The following is a 24,732-nucleotide window of genomic DNA, read 5'->3' on the forward strand; positions in this document are numbered from 1 at the left end:
TATCTGTGTGTGACAGGTGCACATTATAATACCCATCACTGCATATACCTACTGTCACTGTGTCTGTCCGTCGGTACCTGTCTGTGTGTGACAGGTGCACATTGTAATACCCATCACTGCATATACCTACCTGTTGTTCACTTCAGTGCACCCACCTACCTACGTGAGCTCACGCAGTGTGATATTCAATACCACCAGTCACTGTACCTGTTCACAGTACGTGTGTGTGACAGGTGCACATTTGTAATACCCATCACTGCATATACCTACCTGTTGTGTTCAGTGCACCCACCTACCGACGTGAGTGCACGCAGTGTGATATACCACTCCGTGCATACCTGTTAACTGCACCTGTGTGACTGCACATTGTATTAGTCAAGTCAGTGCATACCTTTCACTTCATCCCCCCAATATGGACAAAACAAAAGGCAGAGGCAGGCCACCTGGCAGGTCTGTTCGAGGTCGCACTGTCATGATTTTGTGCGGCCCTCGACCAAAGTACAGTGTTCAGAAGGAAACACGTGCCATCAACCCCCAATATTATCAGGACGTAGTTGACTATTTAACACAGAACACCTCATCTTTCTCAGCTTCCGCATGGAAGCGTGACATATCTTCCTCCTGCTCTGATTCTGGCACCCCACTCTTAACACTCAATCGGCCGCCACCACCAAAGTGCCATCACCCCAGGGCTCAGCGGTGTAGACATTTTTTTGTGTGTCTGCCTCAGATGAGAGCAATGCCATCCGTACTCTCTGCCACTGAAAATTGAGCCATGGAAAGACCAAGACCCGCGTAGGGACAACTACCTTACGAAGGCACATGATTACAAAGCACAAACTGCAATGGGATGACCACCTGTGGAAAAGCAGCACACAAAAGCAAAGCCACACTCGCGAACCGAGAATCGGAAGTTCGGGCCATCTCTAGTGGTGAAAAGCATTGTAAATGTCCTACTTCTTACTACTTGGTGGAGTTTTTAAAAGCGTTACCTTTAACAACAGCGCATGTGCAGTTCCTGGATCAATATTGTAATTCACTTATTACAATCTTAAAGTGAACCTGAACTCAGAAATTCCTCTCTGCTCTAAAACATACACAGCAGCATAATAACCTTTTAAAGGAGTCATCAGGCAAATAGGAAAAAAATCTGCTTTACTCAACTGGGGCTTTCTCCAGCCACTTGCAGCTGACTGTCCCACGCTGTCACCTCCGCTCCGCCCCGCTGTCCCGCTCTCGACGTACGGTGCAGAGGACGAATGTGAGGCCATCCTTACTGCCACTGCGTTAAGTGCTGCTGTCAATCACAGCCACGTTGTCTGCGGCTTACTGCGCAGAACTACTATGCCTGCGCAGTAAGCCGCGGACAATGTGGTCATGATTGACAGCGGCGCTTGACGCAGGTGCAGTAAGGGTGACCTTGCAGTCGTCCTCTGCAGCGTGCGGCAAGAGCGGGACAGCGGCAGGGAGCAGAGGTGACAGTCAGCTGCAAGGGGCTGGAGAAAGCCCCAGGTGAGTAAAGCAGATTCTTTCCTATTTGCCTGATAACTCCTTTAACCTCCTGGGCGATACAATAATATTGCCAGGGGGCGGCGCAGCACTTTTAAATTTTTTTTTTTTAATCATGTAGCTAGCCTAGCGCAAGCTACATGATAGCCGCTGTGCAGCGGCATCCCCCCACCCCCTCCGATCGCCTCTGGTGATCAGAGCAAATAGGAAATCCCGTTCAGAACGGGATTTCCTGTTTGGCTTCCCCCATCACCATGGCGACGATCGGGATGACGTCATCCACGTCAACGGCGTTGTGACGTCTGAGGGAGTCCCCGATCCACCCCTCAGCGCTGCCCGGCGCTGATTGGCCAGGCTGCGCACGGGGTCTGGGGGGCGGCGCGGCACGACGGGTAGCGGCAAATCAGCGCGGATTGGCGGCAATCGGTATATACACGCACAAAAAAAAAATTATGCAAATCGGCCCACCAGGGCCTGAGAAATCCTCTGTGGCGGTTTACCCCGAGCTCAGCTCGGGATTATCGCCCAGAGGGTTAAAGAAAAATATTTCTTTGTTACAGCTGATACAAATCCTGCAATAAATCTGCAGTGTTTCTACTTCCTGCTTTCACGGAAGCAGACAAATTGTTAACATTCTGTGCTTTCAAATGAGCTTACCTGCCATGGCAGTCAGCTGAAATAGGGAAGAGATCCAATTACAACTTGTGAATAGACACAGATGAGGGGGAATTAGACAGGCAAGACTCTCTAAATACATACAGGGTGCATTTCTCTATGCGTTCCTACTGTTCTGTGCAAGACTTCAGGTCCACTTTAAGTTTTCTATTTAAAGAATAATGACACCTTATTAACTAGCTAAGACAACCCAAGATAATCCACATCTTCTATTATAATGTTAGTTATTTATGCTTAAATGAGTTAATAATAATGTAGTTCTAATCCTATGGACTAGGGAGGAAAAAGACGTAAATAGAAATATTTGTAATTAGTGGGGAAAATCATGCGGTACATCTGGCTGCAAAGTAAAGAAAAGTTAATAGCAACTGCCATTCAACATGCAAATGAAATGAAATGAAAGGAATAATAGGCAGAGGATGGATCCATTAGACAGATAATTGGACACGAGTTTGTTTCCTTCTTTGTTCCTTCTACTGCTCTACACAATTACTATTCAGGTCTTAGTGACACTGGCAGAATAAAATCAAAAAATGAATCTATAAAAGTCCAGAGAAGCAGGCCTCATAATCAATACAATGCTGAGACAATTATATCTATTTTTATATGAAGTTGACTGTGTGTTGGAAATCATACAAATAATGTCAGACTAGTGAATACAACGTACAGATATATTTATAGAATGTTAGTTTGCTTATACTTACCTATTTTCAGTTTGACTTTTGCCAATAGAGATATGAGAGGCAAGTAGTTGTTCCTGATAGGTGGCTGGGAAGGATTAGTGATGTCATGATTTGACATTTCTCCCAGACAGATGAGCTGAAAATATAATAAGAGATTAGCTTGATAAATAATAGAGCCTGTCCTTTGAGAATTCCATGAAAAAAATGTGTTAGAGAGGTGGCAGTCTAAAAGTTAAGCTAACATTCACTATGCTGTGCTACTTGATGCAATGATCAGATTCTCAGTAGCGTTGTTCCTGTGCATCAGATCTCATAGACAAGCATGTGATCATTTTGATCCGATAACAGAAAGAGCACATGATCATAAACAGCATATCAGCACCTTATACATCTACCACTTGATCTTACATGCTTCTCCAGGACATCTAGTAAACAGGAGCAACCCAAACCCTAAACCAATCTGCACCTAGATGCTGTGGTCATTTGCAAAGAGGCTCAGAACTACCGCACAACTGTCAGAATGATTTGCATCATGGCAATTATAACTCTGTATAAACACAATTTTTCATAACCTGCCTGCACGGATGTCCATTAGTTTCACCGCACAACTATCAAAACCCCTTTTAGTGCAGCTCATTTATATGTTCTATTAAAGCTGCACTCAACAAGCAAGGTGCACCGTATAGGCATTAATGGTATGGAATGGTTAATGGGACTGTATCTGATCTGTTATCTAACATGCATCAAAGGGCACAGCTAGAAGGGATTCAGCAATATGTTACTGACAATATAAAATGTCTTCTGCATATCTGTGCACACTCTTCACTAGCTACAATCAGATTCAAGGGGGGGGGGGGGGGGGGAGAGAAGGTATTTGGAACATCCCTAAATGACCCTAAAAAAGACACATTTCTTGTCTTTACTTTCAGTTAATCTCCACTTCCTATGGAACAAATACTCTGGGTTCAAAATAGCAGCTAAAATCATGTGATGCAGGAATTTAGGACTGATGCATGAAGTTTGACAGAGTCTAAGATTCTTCAAATGTTAAGGTGTGTATACTTTAGTATGGTGAAATGTCTAACTGGCACCCTAATCCCTGGCACAGTATACCAGTATTATTGATATGACCCTCAGCATACTGTCTATGTACAGTAAGAATGCTTATTCTCTCTGCAATCCTTCCTGCCTAAAAGCCCCAACCACATTCTCCAGGGAAAGGTGTGAAGAATTCTATGCCTTCTTCACAAACAAGGTGTCTGCCATCCGTGCCAGCATTACACCAACATCAATTGACCACTGGACTTTGCATCTGCCTACTACTGTACCACCATGGCAAGTCTTTGACACTCTAAGTGAAGAAGATTTTGGAATTCTCATTCACAGTCTCCGCCCCACTACCTGCGACCTGGATCCTGGCCCAACTGGATCCCTAATGCAGTGCCCAGAGCTGATCAGGCCAGCACTTCACAAAATCACTCAGTGCTCCTTGCAAACTGGACTTTTCCCAGAAGAACTGAAGAAAGCAATCATAAAACCCCTCTTGAAGAAACCATCACTAGATCCTGATTCTGTAACCAACTACAGACCTGTGGCGAACTTACCATTCCTATCAAAAGTTATCGAGAAAGCAGTCGCCAACCAGCTGGAAGCCAGGCTTACAGATAACAACATCTTTGATACTTTTCAGTCAGGATTCAGGAAAAGGCACAGCACTGAAATGGCATTAGTCCGAGTAATGAATGATCTACTTACTGCAAGGGACAAGGGTGATTGCTCAATTCTGATTCTTCTTGACTTGTCTGCAGCATTTGATACTGTGGATCATGAAATACTAATCCAGCGACTGAAGAATTACTGTGGCCTAAGGGGTACTGTTCTTAGCTGGTTTCAGACCTTCCTATCTGGCAGGACACAGCAAGTATGTCTGGGCACACACTACTCTAATCCAGTGCCACTTCCCTATGGAGTTCCACAGGGTTCTGTACTATCACCATTACTCTTTGCAGTCTACATGCTCCCACTGGGCAAAATAATCCAGAACTATGGCCTAGGATACCATTGTTATGCAGATGACACACAACTGTATCTGTCCTTCAAGCCTGGCACCCAAGACCCATCAGCATCCATAAATGCGTGTCTAGTGGATTTACAAAATTGGATGAACACCAGCTGGCTGAGGCTGAACTCTGACAAAACAGAGGTGTTGGTGGTAGGTGGTCCACACATGATGGATAAAGTTCAAAACGCTCACCACCTCAAACTAGCAATTGGGGGAGATACTGTACAGTATAAAGAATCTGTGCGAAACCTCAGGGTGATCCTGGATGGAAATCTAAAACTCAAACAGCAGATATCAGCTGTCGTCAAGTATAGGAGGAAATATAGCGAAACTCAAACACCTTATCTCAGTTGAAGACCTACCTGCCCTGGTTCATGCATTTGTATCCTCCCGCCTAGACTACTGCAACGCCCTGTTCATCGGATCCCCGAATACGGTCCTGCACCCCCTACAGCTAGTACAGAATGCTGCAGCCAGACTCCTAGCCAATGCCCCCCGCAGCTCACACATCACCCCAGTACTGCAAACTCTTCACTGGTTGCCAGTAAAATGGAGAATCAATTTTAAGATCTGCCTGCTGACATTCAAGGCTCTACACCACATGGGACCCAAATACATAGCGGATCTATTGGAACTTTATGCCCCTCCACGCACCCTCCGCTCTGCCAACAAGATGAAGCTGATTATTCCCAGGATACACTTAACATTTGGTGCTCGGGCCTTTTCCTACACAGCCCCTACTCTATGGAACTCACTTCCACAATCAGTACGAGAGGCTCTCTCTCTGGATAGCTTTAAAAAAAGGCTAAAAACTCACCTCTTTTCCCTAGCCTTTGAGACTGCATAATGCAGGGTCACAGCGCTTTGAGTCCTCAGGGAGAAAAGCGCTATATAAATATTATTGTTATTCTGTAAATGAGGAAAAACTTGATATTCATGAGGCTTTTATGCATGCTAGAGACCCAGCAGCCTAGCGGCACTTTACCTGGGAAGCAGGCAGACACCTGTGCAATGCATTGTACTATAATAGCCAACAAACGGTGATACCTTTAACCTCCTGAGCGTTACGCCGCTCAGGAGGTTTTGCAGCTTTAGCATCCCCGGGACTAATTTAACTGTTTGGCTGGCTGTAAAAGCTTTAGCTAGCACTAGGCTAGCTATTAAATGTAGCCAGCACTCCCCCGATCACCTGATCCAGCCAGTTAATACATTACCCAGCCTGGATCCAGCGATCGGCGCAGCCACCCTGGACAGCTCCGGTGACGTTGTGACGTCATGTACGATCCTCCCCATAGAGATGACCGGAGCTGTGCGGGGAGGCTGCGCCACCCGCTGGATCCAGGCTGGGTAATGTATTTACTGGCTGGATCAGGTGATCGGGGGGTGCCGGCTACATACACTAGCTAACCTAGTGCTAGCTAAAGCTTTTATAGCCAGGCTAACAGTTAAATTAGTCCTGGGGGACACCTGAGGAGAGCAAGCGGTATTGCCCCACCTTCATACCACAACTATCCATGGGCTAATTTTTAACTGTATCAAAACTAAATTCAGTGGTAAAAGCATATTGCATTATTAATCAGATATTTAACCCCACACAAGAACAAGTACACTAAAACTTTGAACAGAAAAAGACCAGTAGTGAATATGCAAGGAAGGCCAAGTGGCAACGTGGGGTGAGCAAATCAATAAAAACTGGAATCATGAAAAAGTGTTTATTTCTTTACATATATCACACGGCTATACATAGCACATCATATGTAAATTCAAATTCACTGTGCTTTAAAATATGTGTGTGATTACCATATTCCATTCTTGCAGGCTTTTGGTGGCAAATTGTTACTTTTTTCCATGATAACATGCAATCAAAACTATCATTAGTTTCTGAATTGTGCCTTTTATGTCTGATGTGCAAAATCAATCTTGAAAGTAAATGTATCTGAAAGTTTCACAGCAAGGGAATTCATCGCTAAATATTAGATATCAAATATAACTGGGGAATGGAAGCAATTATACATGCCAGTGTACCCCATAAATAATCAATGAGCAGAGAAGAAGCCCAAGTAAATATTCCAAAATCTGGGTACATGGCTGTAAAAGCAGAAAACATTTACAAACTAACACCAGGTAGCTCGATATTTAAAGGGAATCTGTAGCGAGAGGTACAGTATATGGGGACTGCCATATTTATTTCCTTTCAAGCAATACCAGGTGCCTGGCATCCTGCTGATATTTCATGCATCAGTAGTGGCTGATTTACACACCTGATGTAAGCATGCAGCTAATCTAGCCAGACTTCAGGCAGAGCACCTGATCTGCATGCTTGTTCAGGGTCTATGGCTAAAAGTATTAGAGGCAGAGAATCAGCAGGACATCCAGGCACCTGGTATTGTTTAAAACAAAATACATATGGCAGCCTCTTTATCCCCTCTTACTTCAGGTTACCTTTTAGTTAATAGCAATAAAAAAAGGATAAACAATATTGTACAAAACTTCTGGGCCTTTGTGAAAAAAAATGCTCTTCAGCAGGAATGCTTTAAAAAATGGTTTATTACTTTAATAAACAGGGCAAGAAACAGAAGAAATCAAGATTTCAAGTATTCACCCTTTGCCTTTAAAGCGGAATGAAACCCAGCATTTATTCTTTGCTCTAAAAAAATATTTAGAGCATATTACAGTATATACAACCAGCATGTTTTTTTTTTTTTTACTGGAACGACATACACAGGACTTAAAAATTAAGTGCAGAGAAATGTGGACGCATCTGAAGTGGAGATAATGTTATCTTGTGTTTACTTAAATTGTATCAAGTGATGAATGTGACACATTCTCTGACTGTGCAGAAGCTCCTAGACACAGACAGACACTCAAAGCATTTTTGCCCTCAATACATAATGAATAAAACCAGTTACGAATAAAATGCAACTATACTTTTGGGAACTTGTAATTTCTAAATGAATAATAATACTTATGCCCAAATGCAAATATGATAACTGTATGGCATATAGAAAACATGTTTTTATTGAATATTATGTCAGAGTTTCATACCGCTTTAACCCTTCCACTTCCAAAGGTCTGCTTCCAATTTGTATTACAAGACAGTTTTCCATTAAAGCTTACCTGAGTAGACAAGTGCCAAGATGATGAGATAAACATGTGCATGTACAGTCACATGTTAAGATATGTGGTAGCCATGCCGTATGTTATACTATTCTTTGTTCTTCTGTTCAGTGATGACAATATTTTATGATTTTGTTGTGTGTTTGAGATTACTGTCATATTGCACAATAAGAATGAGAGTACACAGACACATCCTTGAAGGCACTGCATGATGGATACGAATCTACCGGACAACCAAAGCTGACAGAAGAACTGTAGCAATGTCCCACGGATACTTGCAATGTCAGTGGAAATATGACAATACCCTCAGAATGCTTAGCACAGACTACTTCAGGAGTACCTTTTAGAAAATGCATGCAAATGTATAAGGCATGCAAAATTATTGCTACTTGGTTAACAACAAATATTTGATTATGAACATGTGTTTTTTGTTTGCTGCACTTTTAGAAATGTATTTGATGAATAAAAAATGATTTATTGCTTTATTGTAAAGCATTTACACCTTACTGCACTTATTTACAAGACATTTGACAAGTATTGTGTAAACATCTATTACATAAGGCTGCAGCACAGGCACACCTTCCTGGAACAGATGAAAATGGTGCAAGATGCATCCTGTTGAATAGGGTGCCTGATAAAATAGCGGATGCCGTGGCCACCCACTATGCACACTGTGGCTGTAAATAGGAGGCACAAAGCCACGGCACCCTCTTTTTTATATGGCGCCCTTTTCAAAAGGATGTGCCTTGCACTCATTTCAACTGGTCCAGGAAGGCATGGCTGTGCTGTAGCCTTGTGAAATAGGTGGTTACACAATACTTGTCAAATGTCTGCCGAAGAAGCGCAGTAAAGCGTGAATGCTTTTTTTAACAGGCGCCAGATATTTTATCGGGCACCATTTTCAACAGGACCTTGGCAGATAGGATTGGTGGGGTCTTTAGTTGGCCCAGAGCATCCAAATATGTAAGTAACTCCATCATTTCAATGAAAGTGAACATGTAAAATGTTTCTTAGAAAATCTAAAATCAGGTAATGGTTGGTATTTGGTAATTTATGATGTGACACCTCGCTATACAATGACACTGGGTATAGAAAAGATTCATCCCTTGAATGTATAATTTCTTTGCAGCCTGAAATGAAGCCGCACACACAAATGATTGTTTAAGCTGTATTTACTTAATGAACCTTGTAACAACCATGTGAAAGAAATAACAGCAACAGTTAAAGAGGAAATTTACTGAATATAACTTAATGAATAAAATTGCTTTTTTTTTTACAATATTACTTTATACATTTTTTAGTCAGTGTTTGCTCTTTGTAGACTCTTTCCTCACCCCGATTTACATTATGAAATGTATTACAGGAGGCAACATCTGTAAAGGGGCAGTTTAGTGAAAATGATGGTTTTCCATTAATCACATATCAGTTATTTAATAAGGAGAGCATACGGTTCTCCATAGATCTTATGTTAAAAAAAAGTAGATGATAACACTAATTCTGCTTTTTAGGACAGCTGAGCTGCGTCATTACCATGCTAAGCGACGGACTTCACTGATAGCAGCAGGCACTCCAACTGATTTATAACGGCTAGCTCACTCACTACAGAGAGCCGTGCTGTTCTCACACGTAACTAGCTAAGTAAATAAACAAACAGGCTGCTAAGTAATTAAAGGGACTCCGAGCAGTGCAGAAACTATGGAAAGATGCATATCATTTTAAAGCTCTCTTTCTCCTCTTTCCAATGATATATAAACCGTCGCCCTATGCCTTTTAGTTTTCGCTATTTTCGCGATTGAAATTGCCGCGGCCGTGATTTCAATCGCGAAAATAAAGAAAACTAAAAGGCGTAGAGCGACGATTTAGGTGTCGCCAGAAAGAGGAGAAAGAGAGCTTTAAAATGATATCCATCTTTGCATAGTTACATTGTATTACACAGGACGACACTCTACTCAGTGTCAGCAGATCCATTCAGCAGAAAAAGTCGCCCTGTGTAATACAAGTAACTATGGAAAGATGGATATCATTTTAAAGCTCTCCTTCTCCTCTTTCTGGCGACACCTAAATCGTCGCCCTATGCCTTTTAGTTTTCTTTATTTTCGCGATTGAAATCGCGGCCGCGGCAATTTCAATCGCGAAAATAGCCAAAACTAAAAGGCGTAGGGCGGCAGTTTATATATCATTGGAAAGAGGAGAAAGAGAGCTTTAAAATGATATGCATCTTTCCATAGTTTCTGCACTGCTCGGAGTCCCTTTAAGTAATTAGCAGCCTGTTTTTATCTATTTACTTAGCTAGTTACATGTGAGAACAGCAGGGCTATCTATAGTGAGTGAGCTAGCCGTTATAAATTAGCTGGAGTGTCTGCTACTATCAGTGAAGTCCGTCGCTTGGCATGGTAATGACGCAGCTCAGCTGTCTTAAAAAGCAGAATTAGTGTTATCATCTACTTTTTTTAACACAAGGTCTATGGAGAAATGTATGCTCTCCATATGAAATAACTGATATGGGGTTAATGGAAAATAATAATTTTCACTAAACTGCCCCTTTAAGCTCTGTCCACACAGTATATAAAACTCTACTGAGGCCAGCTGATAGCAACCCCCTCTGCTGAGATTCCAGCATGTGTTCAGCAACCACCAACTGATAAGGCAACAGAAATCAAACAATCAACTTCAGGTGACAAGGCAGTATCAAAAGTCCCACAACAGAGTCATACTAATACATACCATCAATTGATGAGGAGCAAGAACCCCCCAATGGCTGTGTGGATGTTGGAATAATATGGTTCTGTAAAATTAGTATGCCATATAAGTTATGGCTATTATTTACTGTATATACTCGAGTATAAGCCGAGTTTTTGAGACCAAAAATTGTGATCCACAACAAAAGTGGGTGTCTCGGCTTATACTCGGGTCATTGGTTTTTCGTGAGCCCCCCCCCCCCCTGAAACGTAGCAGCCACAGTAATCAGGCTGAGTGGTGACAGGTGTGTGTCTCCCACAGCCGTGTGGAGTGTGTTCTTCAGCTGTTTTGAGGGTTGCCATCCATACAACTCCCCCACCTCCCATCCTTTTGCCATGTAGACCCTCGCTGCCACCTGCTTGCTTGCCGATAGCTCTCCGCGTCCAGCTGCCTCTCCTATGTGCAGCTTGTAGTTATCACACTAACAGCACTGGGGCACGCTGAATACAGCACAAATCCAGCGTGATATCATTTGCAAACACTGGCAAATAATTTCCAAAGTAAAGTTGTACAAAGAAAATAACAATAAAGGACCATCATATTGATTAGTGCTTTTAATAAAGGGAACTTTTGTGAGCACATAATGCAATGCTAGATCAAAATGGTGCTGCTCTATGTCAACATGACAACAGTACAGTAGACATAATGACATCATCGTCACAGCGACATGGCACAGAAAAAGACAGAAGTCTGCTACACTGAAGAGCTAATGGGACTGGAGAAGAATAGAATGTAAGATGGGGTACCTATGTTTTAAGCTGTGTACCCAGGCTGGTTTGAACTCAGAAATGGTAGACAATAAAGACTGCCTCGGCCGAGAATCTTGATAGAAACTAAAGTGTGCATGACATCTGCTAAAGATCTGATATGCTGATTCTTTAGCCCGAGCACCGAACAATCTCTTTGTTCTTCCCACTCTCACGCCAACAGTACACTGCTCTGATGCTCACCGCTCCACCCTCCTACATAGCAACAGACACATTGCTAGCCTGGAGGCCAGTGACTCATCTGTACAGTGTTGGCACTCAGGCATGCTCATCACAAGTAATCACAAGTAACCACCAGTGGTTACTCGTGATTTAAGTGAAGATTGATTGTTGCAGGTGCGCGGCGGGGATATAAGATGTTAATTACTTATAATTCTTCCATCTGCCCTGCGTTCCAAAGAGGCTGCAAGCGTCCTATTGGATGTGTTGCAAGCCTCACTACGGGCACTTTCTCCTTCAAGACGGAAGGAGGCTTGCAACACGACCAATAGGATGCTTGCAGCCACTTTGGAACGCAGGGTGGACAGCGGAATTATAGGTAATAAACACCTTATATCCCCAACGCGCACCTGCAGCAATAAATCTTTATTTGAATCACGAGTAACCACTGGTGGCTACTCATGATTACTCGTGATTACTCGGGATGAGCATGCCTGTTGAAACTGCACTGTCAACATAGGGATTAAATACCAATCCCTGCTAGGCGACAGAAATGCCTGTCTGTATAAGGCTTTACTGAGGAGCTAAGAAACAATTTTCCTTCAGTATTCTTTCAAAAATGTAGTCTACAATACTGGGTGGGTAATAAAAAAGTTTTTTCTTAAATATTGGGCAAGGTACGGTCTATGGGCTCTATTCACAAAACGTCTCATACATGACTTATTTATCACCAAATTGATAAAAATACCATTTCAGCACATTTACAAACAAAATAATCACCCAAAGTAAGTTGTTCAATATTACTTTTCTTACCTTAACCACTTAAGGACCAGGCTCCTTACCTTAACCACTTAAGGACCAGGCTCCCTGATCTGTGCTGCGTGGGCTCTCCAGCCCACAGCACAGTCAGGTTTGCTGCAGGGCGACCAGACTTCCCCCTAGGGGGAAGTCCTGCTGGGGGGGTCTGATCGCCGCCGGCTATCTGCGTGCTGCGGGGGGCTCCTCAAAGCCCCCCTCCACAGCTATTTCCGCCCTCTCTGCCCTTCCCACCCTCTCCCTCTCGTTATGGGCAGCGCAGGACAGAGATCCGTCCTGCGCCGCCTAGGATAGGCTTCAGCCTATCAGATGCCGGCGATCCCCGGCCTCTGATCTGCTTTACGGTGCTGCTGCTGCTGCAGCACCGTACGATGTAAACAGCGGGGATTTCTTCCCTGTGTCCTCCGTGAACTGACATGGAATGGAAACCCACTTAACACCCAGGTCTGCCGATCGGCTGACCGTGGTCGTTATATTTTTGCTCTTTGGAAGCTTAAAAATGTATTATAGGTAAGGTGAAAACAGAGCAAAACAAGTGAAAAAGCTTTGTGAATCATGCCTTATGCCCCTTCTAATAGCCAGTCATGAATATGAAGAGTCACATCTACATTACAAGCATTTAAACCAGCTCCTCTTTAACTTTTCATAGCAGGAACTGCATGATTTCAGCTCACAGAAAAAACAGGAGCATAAAGTAATAAATGAGAAAACAGCTTCAGAACTACCCACTTGCCTTTTTCATGTGAAGGTCTCTAGGGTTGTTTCTGCCCTTATTCATCCTTCCTATATTCTTGTAAATCCTTTTTTTAATACCCCATATTTCATGTATGTGTTCCAATAACCTGACTCTCAGATCTGTGATTTTTGCTTTAGATCACTGATTAATTGCTATTTTTGCTCATTACAGCTTTTCAGGCTTAGTAATAATGTGATAAAAGGCAACATTCAGATAAAAACATGTTATTATTTTCAGTGATCACTTAAAGCTTGTTGAGTATTATTAATACAATACACATCACACAAACACACTTACTTGTTTGTTGATAAGTTTGTGGACTGACGTTAAAGTGTTTAACTGCTTTGACCAAAACAATTGCTGATCCTCATTATTTTCCATTAAGTCAGCTGAAAGAATCAAGCTCTGAGCAAGGGTTAGCCGAGCCACAGGAGAAATGAACCGCTTTTCTTGCAGCAAGTGGATTATATTCTGTTCAAGTAGATAAAACAAGTTTTATATTTAGGACAGCAGTATAATGAGCATGTGCCTGGTAGAGTATTGTGCTACTCATAGTATATATGATGATTAAACTATGAACCTCTGTATACAGCGCAAAGAAAAGCAATCTCCTTTCTAATATATTTTCATGCTTTCTTAAAGCAGTATGCGTGAATAGCTCCCATATTGATACCACAGTGCATTTTTTTCCTTCATAATGGGTGGGCCTGGGAAAGATGTCCATTGCCAAAGTTTGTTCAAGTTTCAATTTGCAATATCACAGATAATGAGACAATTCACTAAGATCATACTAGTGATAATAAGCAATGTGAAAACTTATCACCACACATCAATCAGTATTTTAGGTGTTAATTCACCTTATTAACAGCTAGTGGTAAGCTTTCACTGTTAGAGTGTTGTCTTATCATTCCAGTCCTTAAGTTATCACCACTGTAGTTATTCTTGCATGCAGTAGATCGGTAGGGGAGGAACACATGCAGACAGGATGTAGTTCCACCCCTCCTGCTGCCAGGGTGATTACAGCTAGCCTGTGTAGGACAGCCAGGGAAGGAGAGAGGCTGTGGCTGTGTATGTGGCTGGGTCTGTGTGTGCTTCTGAGACTCTGTGTGTAAATGTCTGTGTGTGTGAATTTCTGTGTGTGTCTGTGTAGATAGGAATTTGGGGTTTTCATGAGCTGTATGCCAAAATCATCAATATTAAAACAATAAAAGGCTTGAACTACTTCAGTTGTGTGTAATTAATCTAAAATATATGAAAGTCTAATGTTTATCAGTACATTACAGAAAATAATGAACTTTATCACAATATGCTAATTTTTTTTTAGAAGGACCTGTATATATATGCTTGGCGTCTCTCTCTCCCTAACTGTCAGTGTGCCTGCTCTATATAGAGTTGCCTTCTGCATAAACTAGTAAAAAATAAAGCAGACAGCTCAGAATGCTTCACTTTACATTGCAGTGTGTAGTAACAGTCCACTTAACGACAGCTCAGGCCATGTGATAATTCCTCACACACTTTATAGTTGTTATCACTTGTATTTTTCTCTGTGAACTAACAATCAGGCTGATATGCAATTCACTTTTTTTCCTGAGTTTGCCCCTAAGTGATATTTTCGAACTTGTCAATAAAATATGTTTTAAATCACCAGAAAGCAAGAAGATACTGTACTTAAAATCATTTTGCTAGTGCTTTTTCTCCTGCTCAAAACTCAGGAGAAAAAATGAATTGCATGTGGCTCCGTGTCTTTATCTTTAGAATTCCATCGTTATGTTAAGGATAGAAGCCTTAATTTTAGAAATAACTCCTTAACTTAAGGACAGAATCCTTATTGTAAGGTTTGTCTGAGGTAAATTGCTTGGTGATTACTAAATGCTTTATCACCATGGTGATACCAGTAAAAACAGTAAAGAATCATTATTAAAGACAGGCGCTGAGCTTGGTGAATTGTGGCCAATGCTTAAATGTTTGATTTTTCTAGAGGTGTGCCAAGCAAGCCAGTGACACTATCACCAGAGAAAGACTGGCTTAGCACCAGTCAGTTGACTGGATACAGGTAGATTTAATGCATTTAGATTTGGTGGCAACGTGAGTTTTCAGCTATGCGGTGTCCTCTTATTTCTCTCTGGGGTGCTTCTGCCACCGGGACAAAACAAAACAAAAAATATCTGCCATAGGCTTGTATATCTAATTGCCAGTAATGTGTGTGTGTGTGTGTGTGTGTGTGTGTGTGTGTGTGTGTGTGTGTGTGTGTGTGTGTTTATATGTGTGTCAGATGGCTTGGGAAATCCTAGAAATGTTTAGAGGTCACCAAGGTGCTACACTATACTTAACAATTGTAGGCAAATTTGCATCTGCGTGGGTGTGTGTGTGTGTGTGTGTGTGTGTGTGTGTGTGTGTGTGTGTGTGTGTGTGTGTGTGTGTGTGTGTGTGTGTGTGTCCAGTCAATCAGGTATTGGGTGAGTCTCCATGGAGTGGTGACTGGCAGTATTGCAAGCTGTTACAACTGTATCACTGCCTAGGTTTATCATTCAATTGTGAAAACAAGATATTTTCACCTCCCTCTTTGCCAAAATAAGGATGTTGTACTAGTTAGCAAAATTAATCCCTGTACCGCACACAGACCAAATCCTGAATGCTGTCAGACTTCATTGGTCATAGCAATAATTCTGATTACAGTATATGGTTCATTTACAGGCAAAAGGTTAGTAGAAGATTAGCAACAGACTAGGCATTTAGCAGAAAAAAGCAGGAAGGTGGGGAGTGTTAGGAATGGTGCAAGATTTGGATTAGGGCTACTGTTAATGGTTATTGTTGGAACTAGGGTTAGTGTCAAGAGAAGAGGAGCATAGGGTTAACAAAAGTTTAGAACATAACCGCACAACTGAATTCCTAACATTAGAATGAGAGTAACAATCTATTGCTCATCACTTTTTATAGCCCATAGCCATTTTTTAGTGCAGGGATGCAGGAGACATAACAGTGTCAATGTAATTTACTTCACTATGTATATACATTGCAAACAGTACCATACATGGGAGTTTGGTATTATGGTTATTGATATTTTTTACTACTTGAGAAAACTGCAAAAGTTAAAGTTTTTTTTATATTAGCATATTTGCAGGAATATGAAAATGCATCTTTTGAAAATTTACCATGAAGATTTTTCAGCTAGATCACAAATAGTATAAGGAATGGTATTTAGTCATTTCACTTCTGTTAAAATGGCAGTACATTCTGAAGCCTCTCCATTTGCTCAGTGTCATAAAATGGAATACTAAGAAAATAGAGCTTGATGAAGCTATTGAAGAAAAATCCATCGATAAATGCACAGTCACAGGATATTTTACTTAATAATTTCAAGGAAAAATGTCTTGGCTTCTATTTACCACCAATCAGGAACTTCTATTCCTTGCAACACCTGCCTTCAAATTCAAAGCTGCTACTAAGTTCACTAGGGCAGTAATACTGTATCTCTAGCTCCTTTCTCGTTTACACTGCTATTAGTACTACTACAGAATACCTAGATAGATCACGGTGACCAGAAACACTAGGATAGTATAAGGGGCTAAAAGAGACCAAAAAGCCCTCTTAATAAAAAATTGATGTTAAATAATAATTTTGCCTTCTTAAAACAGTAAGTGCAATAATCCAAATTCCCATGTTGCATCATTCCTGAATATGAAAATAATCTCTTTATGCTCTTGAATGTCAGGCATACATCCAGAGCCGCTGTTGTACAGGGAGCCTATAGCTTATACATTTTGAAAAGTCACACCAATCCACCATGCAGATTTTTAGACTTTTGGGTCCTCTTCAGTGCATGACATGGATTGATATGGGACAGGGCTTGGACCAGTACTGCAGTGTATCCAGATAGCTCATGGTGACCAGAAACAATAAGGCCCATATGCAATTAACTTTTTTCTCAGTTTTCTGTTAGGAGATAACTTTTTATGTTCTATTTAAAGTAACTTTTTGGCACTTTGCAAATGAAAAACTATCAAGGTAGGTGGAAAAGTAGTGTCAAAATTATTTTGAGTATTTTTATGCTTGGTGGTGGTTTAAAAAACATTTTATTGACAAGTTTGAAAATATCACCTAGGAGAAAACTCAGGAGAAATAGTTAATTCCATGTGGGCCTAGAAGAGTAAAAGGGGGTAAAAAGGGCAAACAGAGACTGAAAATGTTTCTGTCCAAGTAATCAACAGTTCTGGTCAATGCTCAGACAGTAATTTGATCCAATGTCAATTGTGAATGCCCTAGTTTTCAATAGATTTTTGACAGATTTAAGTTTTTCTCTAAAGTAACCTGTATTCTATTAAAATGTATAATAGTGTATTTCTACTAAGTTGAAGAAAATTGGGGAACACAATTGATACAGTAAGCAGGAATGATTTTCTTAATATTGTCTGTTAAGTGTTAAAGCTAGTTTTCACCGTGATGCTGCGCTCAGTCCTCAATTTCTTATCGGCTGCTGACTATACACAGAGACAAGTCCCAGTCACAATTGCAGATATGGATAGTAGTCACGCCAATAGTCCATACACATACGTTCCAATCTGTGGATCCTTAAAAATAAAAACACAGCAGAGCAGGCCTCCTCATGGTGAGTATTACCTCAACAGTACACCCTTGTGCTTACACACACTGCGTGAGGGAATATGAACTGTCACCAAGGGTTTATGGGGATCACACATCACCTTTGTGCCCCTGCTCACCGGATGAATTCTTTTCAATTCTGCATATCAAACAAATCCATGCTGCATATAACCTAGAAACACCAAAAGACCTCTCATCGCATAAAACCGCTTTAATAGACACCCAATGGCCCCCAAGTTAAAACTGCGTACATAAAAAATACTTTCACCATAGCATATCCCAATACCACATCGCCGCCGGCGTCGGTCACCTCTCACATGCCCAGGCAGCGTCTCTCGGTCGGTGGTTGAACAGCGTGCGTACTCCAAGCTCCTCCCTACGTGTTTCGTCACGTGGGTTGTGACTCATCAGGGGCTGGAGTGCGCGCGTTCCCTGTTGCACTATGTATGCATGGACCCCGCCTCCTACCTCCCCTCCCCGGCAAGCATCTAGGGTGAAAGAGAACTGGGCAGGACATCATGGGGGGTCGGGTCGGCGCCGTTTACATCATTACACCTAAAATGGAAAACGTTTATTTGTACAACACATTCAATAAAATTCCCCAATCCCTTTATAGTCTATATGCACTGTCACTTGTAGCGCATCAATGTTATTTTACTTCTCTTGCTGCAGACTGTTTACCTAGACATTCACAAATACATCCAAATACTACACTACCCAAAATGCTTCACTTCATATTTCCTTTCACCATATATGCAAATTTTGCTTACCCCATCCCATCCCGAATAGCTACTAATTCCTTACCACACAGTGCTTACATAATCAATGGAAATCTTCAAAATTAGGATGCCGATATGCATTACATAGTAAAGTGTACCATCCTTCTAATCATACATGAAACTACAATAAAATGCAAATAAAGTGGTTTGCAAAAGTATTCGGCCCCCTTGAAATTTTCCACATTTTGTCACATTACTGCCACAACCATGAATTAATTTTATTGGAATTCCACGTGAAAGACCAATACAAAGGGGTGTACACGTGAGAAGTGGAAAAAAAATCATACATGATTCCAAACATTTTTTACAAATAAATAACTGCAAAGTGGGGTGTCCATAATTATTCAGCCCCCTGAGTCAATACTTTGTAGAACCACCTTTTGCTGCAATTACAGCTGCTAGTCTTTTAGGGTATGTCTCTACAAGCTTTGCACATCTAGAGACTGAAATCCTTGCCCATTCTTCTTTGCAAAACAGCTCCAGCTCAGTCAGATTAGATGGACAGCGTTTGTGAACAGCAGCTTTCAGATCTTGCCACAGATTCTCGATTGGATTTAGATCTGGACTTTGACTGGGCCATTCTAACACATGGATATGTTTTGTTTTAAACCATTCCATTGTTGCCCTTGGCTTTATGTTTAGGGTCGTTGTCCTGCAGGAAGGTGAACCTTCGCCCCAGTCTCAAGTCTTTTGCAGACTCCAAGAGGTTTTTTTCCAAGATTGCCCTGTATTTGGCTCCATCCATCTTCCCATCAACTCTGACTAGCTTCCCTGTCCCTGCTGAAGAGAAGCACCCCCAGAGCATGATGCTGCCACCACCATATTTGACAGTGGGGATGGTGTGTTCAAAGAGATGCGCAGTGTTAGTTTTCCGCCACACATAGCGTTTTCCATCTTGGCCAAAAAGTTCCATTTTGGTCTCATCTGACCAGAGCACCTTCTTCCACATGTTTGCTGTGTCCCCCAAATGGCTTGTGGCAAACTGCAAACGGGACTTCTTATGCTTTTCTGTTAACAATGGCTTTCTTCTTGCCACTCTTCCATAAAGGCCAACTTTGTACAGTGCACGACTAATAGTTGTCCTATGGACAGATTCCCCCACCTGAGCTGTAGATCTCTGCAGCTCGTCCAGAGTCACCATGGGCCTCTTGACTGCATTTCTGATCAGCATTCTCCTTGTTCGGCCTGTGAGTTTAGGTGGACGGCCTTGTCTTGGTAGGTTTACAGTTGTGCCATACTCTTTCCATTTCTGAATGATCGCTTGAACAGTGCTCCGTGGGATGTTTAAGGCTTTGGAAATCTTTTTGTAGCCTAAGCCTGCTTTACATTTCTCAATAACTTTACCCCTGGCCTGTCTGGTGTGTTCTTTGGACTTCATGGTGTTGTTGCTCCCAATATTCTTTTAAATAACTGCAAAGTGGGGTGTGCGTAAATATTCATCCCCCTTTGGTATGAGAGCAGTCAGTTGCCCATAGACATTGCCTGATGAGTGCTAATGACTAAATAGAGTGCACCTGTGTGTAATCTAATCTCAGTACAAATACAGCTGCTCTGTGATGGCCTCAGAGGTTGTCTATTTGTAAAAAATGTTTGGAATCTTGTATGATTTTCATTCCACTTCTCACTTGTACACCACTTTGTATTGGTCTTTCACATGGAATTCCAATAAAATTGATTCATGTTTGTGGCAGTAATATGACAAAATGTGGAAAACTTCAAGGGGGCCGAATACTTAATACGTAAACAGTCTGCAGCAAGAGAAGTAAAATAACATTGATGCGCTACAAGTGACAGTGCATATAGACTATAAAGGGATTGGGGAATTTTATTGAATGTGTTGTACAAATAAACGTTTTCCATTTTAGGTGTAATGATGTAAACGGCGCCGACCCGACCCCCCATGATGTCCCGCCCAGTTCTCTTTCACCCTAGAGGCTTGCCGGGGAGGGGAGGTAGGAGGCGGAGTCCATGCATACATAGTGCAACAGGGAACGTGCGCACTTCTGCCCCTGATGAGTCACAACCCACGTGACGAATCGCGTAGGGAGGAGCTTGGAGTACGCACGCTGTTCAACCACCGACCGAGAGACCTGGGCATGTGAGAGGTGACCGACGCCGGCGGCGATGTGGTATTGGGATATGCTATGGTGAAAGTATTTTTTATGTACGCAGTTTTAACTTGGGGGCCATTGGGTGTCTATTAAAGCAGTTTTATGCGATGAGAGGTCTTTTGGTGTTTTTAGGTTATATAGAGAACGGATTTGTTTGATATGCAGAATTGAAAATAATTCATCCGGTGAGCAGGGGCACAAAGGGGGTGTGTGATCCCCATAAACCCTTGGTGACAATTCATATTCCCTCACGCAGTGTGTGTAAGCACAAGGGTGTACTGTTGAGGTAATACTCACCATGAGGAGGCCTGCTCTGCTGTGTTTTTATTTTTAAGGATCCACAGATTGGAACGTATGTGTATGGACTATTGGCGTGACTACTATCCATATCTGCAAGTGTTAAAGCAAACCTGAACTGAAAGTAATCTCATGAGATAATTAATTGTATGTGTAATAGCAATGGTATATAGAAATTTCCTGGTGTCTCATATTCTTATACAGACAGTCCAACGGAGTACCACGTTACACAATTAGAAACATGCTAGTTCCTGGAATAACATGCTCTTTACTACTTATGCAAGTAGCAACACCAACATGACCTCAGTAACCAGAATGTGCATGGCAGATTTCCTAGCAGATAGTGCCAGGTATGCATTATGTGTTTACAACCTTCACATGGGGAATATCAGAACTAAGTGAACTGGAGCGTGTGCTATTGGCAACAACAATAACTAATTTTTAATAAAACTGGGACAGCATGGATTTGTTAGATGTTTTCACTGTGCATAGCAGCAGTTGTACAACTGTTAATTCAGTAACCTTTCATCAATTCCACCATGTTCTGATAAGGCACATGCAAGGTTTGTAAACTTTTGCAACCTGGTAGCATTTACTTACTCATCATCAATGTTTTCTACTGTTCTCCAGCTATAGCAAACCAGCCCTAAAGTGTTTTGGATAAGTATTCATTGCTTTGGACACTTTCACAGTTCTTAATCTTACAGCCTACAATTAAATTGTAAATCATTTAGATTCTTTCTATTTACTGAGACCATTGAAAATGTACGTTACACTTTCAGGGAACATTTATTTTTTAAATAAACAAAGATGCAAATATTTGTTACTTGCATAAGAATTTTCCCTTTTAGGTCAGTATGCAGAGCCACAATTGGCTACGATCAAAGCTGCAAGTATTTGTATAAATTAGCTTTTCATTTCTAGGTCCTGCATTTTTCATATTAACTGACAAATTGTTTTAGCTTTGTCAGACACACAAATTAACTGAGGTCTGGGCTTTGACCAGGCATTTCTAAGACATTTATCTTCTTGGGTTTAATTCAATCAAGTATACCTTAGCTCACATGTGTAGGGACAGTAGCCTCTGTCCTATATTCAGGTCTCATGCAGAGTGACACCCTCCCTGGACTTTTCCACAGGTGTCACTCTGCATGAGACCTGAAATTAAGACATAGGCTACTGTCCCTTCACACACAGCCAAAGGTACACCTGAGTGGTTTAAAATCAAGAAGATTAATGTCTTAGAATGGCCTAGTCAAAGCCCAGACCATAGTCTAATTCGGAGGCTAATACAATTTTGTCATGAAATATGAAAAAAATGCAAGATTTAGATGTGAAAGGCTGACAGGGTTTTTTTCTGAAATACTAGCACGTCTGATTCAAATGTAGTTCCACCTAATGTATATATCATAAAAAATGTAAGCTAAAATAAATTTTAAAAAGTTTTATGTTGAAAAGTTGTATGTTTTCCTAATCAAAATAAAGTTGTCACGTGTGTGATGTTGTCGATATAAATGATGTTTTGTTGCTGTTCATCTAAAGGACTGATCTATGAGACAAGATCTTGAATATAACAGCTTAACAGCTTAAACTAAAGACGTATTCCGGGGATAAATGGTTTCAAGGAATTATCACCTTTTGGAAACATACTACATCAAAATGTCAGCAGAGCAAGCTACATCATAATGTCAAGAGAAAGCCTCAAAGAAAAGGCAAATTACCAGAGAGAAGAACAGCATCTTTACTAGTTTACATTCTAAATCCAGCAAGCATAATGACTTAATTTATGTGGAACAGAACTTAAAGGACAATGGAACTAACCCCATATTTTTGAAAGTACACATGCCAATGAGTGTAGTATGGGGTTCTATTACTTACAGGTCCCCCTCTATTGCACTGTTCTGCCCCAGTTTGTGGCTTTGACTGGAACCAGAAGAACAGAATGCTCTATGCTCTCCATACTCCCTCTGTGTCCTTGTTTCCACCACATTGCGCACAGCAACTGCATTTGAGAGCATTCTTGGCTTTTCTGAAGTATGCCTGGAGAAAATCTTTGAAAACACAGGGAGAACGGACATAAAACTCCATGCAGATAGTTTCCTGGCCCAGGTTCAAACCGGGAACCCAGCATCATACTAATGCAGATTTACTATACTGGATTCAATAGTAGCATGAAGTGTTGGACTTACTGTACCAGGTAACTGGGGAAAGGAGTTCTTATTGGCATTCAGTGGAGTGCTTTAAGTAGATGATCTCAACCAGAGATACTCCTTAACTCGCTCTGTCCACTCCTCCAACACTCTATAGATGTACACCCCTTACATCATTGTTTAGAGGCTCCATGACTCCCCCAGAGCTGCCCCTGCCCTATGCAACTCCCTCCCCCCTTCAGGCTTACCCCGGCCTTCAACTCATTCAAGCAGGCATTAAAGACACATTTGTTCACCATTGCTTACTTGCCATCTTCATAGATCCCTGCAACAAATAAGAGAGTATTTCAAGTTCTCAATCTGCATATCAAAATTTATTTTCCAAAATGACACATATTCCCATAAAACTTCCCCTGTTCCCTCCCCTCTAAAATTCCCTACCTGGAGTTAGGAGCGCTCCTCACACGCACACACAATTCATACATGAGGCATAGTCTCTGGCCAGGTGCTGCTTAATGCTTGATGCTAATGTGGCTAAAGGGACTAATTCATCTGGATCTTAATGTCAGTTTGTGGGCCGCATGCGCTATATGTGCTATAATATTAAGCTTCCACCAATCATATGTCCATAGTGCAGAATGTTGGTAATCTCACGTCCACCGGTGGATTTTGTCACTTTCATATATTGCAACCACAGATAATCAAGAAGCGCCCTTAATGCCAGCCAAGCTGTTTAACAATACTGATCTTCCATCGATCATCCATCCGCAATACAATTTCTTTGAGTAACTTCACATCACAAGATGGATTTCGTCACCTTCATATGTATGTAGCACATGGATGTTAAACCGTTCCTTCAAACTCAGCCACGCTGCATAGCAGCACTCACCACCTCTTCAGTATACTTGCTCCGTCTCCAGCTCTTAGGATTTGTGGCTGCGGCGTCCCGCTGCTCACACCACCCTGGTATGCAGATCCGCAAGAACTCTTATGAGATGATTCTTCCCTGGCCGGCCAGACTTCAAACTCCTCCATGCATGGTGCGTGTCACCGGATACCACACTCCCGCTCCGGCGATGAACTCGACCACGCCTGCAGGGAAGAATCATCTCATAAGAGTTCTTGCGGATCTGCATACCAGGGTGGTGTGAGCAGCGGGACGCCGCAGCCACAAATCCTAAGAGCTGGAGACGGAGCAAGTATACTGAAGAGGTGGTGAGTGCTGCTATGCAGCGTGGCTGAGTTTGAAGGAACGGTTTAACATCCATGTGCTACATACATATGAAGGTGACGAAATCCATCTTGTGATGTGAAGTTACTCAAAGAAATTGTATTGCGGATGGATGATCGATGGAAGATCAGTATTGTTAAACAGCTTGGCTGGCATTAAGGGCGCTTCTTGATTATCTGTGGTTGCAATATATGAAAGTGACAAAATCCACCGGTGGACGTGAGATTACCAACATTCTGCACTATGGACATATGATTGGTGGAAGCTTAATATTATAGCACATATAGCGCATGCGGCCCACA

The 24,732-nt window shown here is 41.8% G+C and overlaps 1 protein-coding gene across 1 annotated transcript in view; it reads right to left on the reverse strand.

Moving 5' to 3' along the window:
* The window catches only part of CFAP54 (cilia and flagella associated protein 54), a 528,182-nt gene that overhangs the window by 85,701 nt on the left and 417,749 nt on the right, over positions 1-24,732 (reverse strand). Inside the window, exons 58-59 of the mRNA XM_068273664.1 lie at positions 13,561-13,734; positions 2,889-3,003 (exon numbers count right to left, since the gene is read on the reverse strand). Of these exons, the coding sequence (XP_068129765.1) occupies positions 2,889-3,003; positions 13,561-13,734 (289 nt within the window). The remainder of the gene's footprint in view (positions 1-2,888; positions 3,004-13,560; positions 13,735-24,732) is intronic.

The sequence above is a fragment of the Hyperolius riggenbachi genome, chromosome 3 (assembly GCF_040937935.1).
Source record: "Hyperolius riggenbachi isolate aHypRig1 chromosome 3, aHypRig1.pri, whole genome shotgun sequence".
NCBI classification, from domain to species: domain Eukaryota; kingdom Metazoa; phylum Chordata; class Amphibia; order Anura; family Hyperoliidae; genus Hyperolius; species Hyperolius riggenbachi.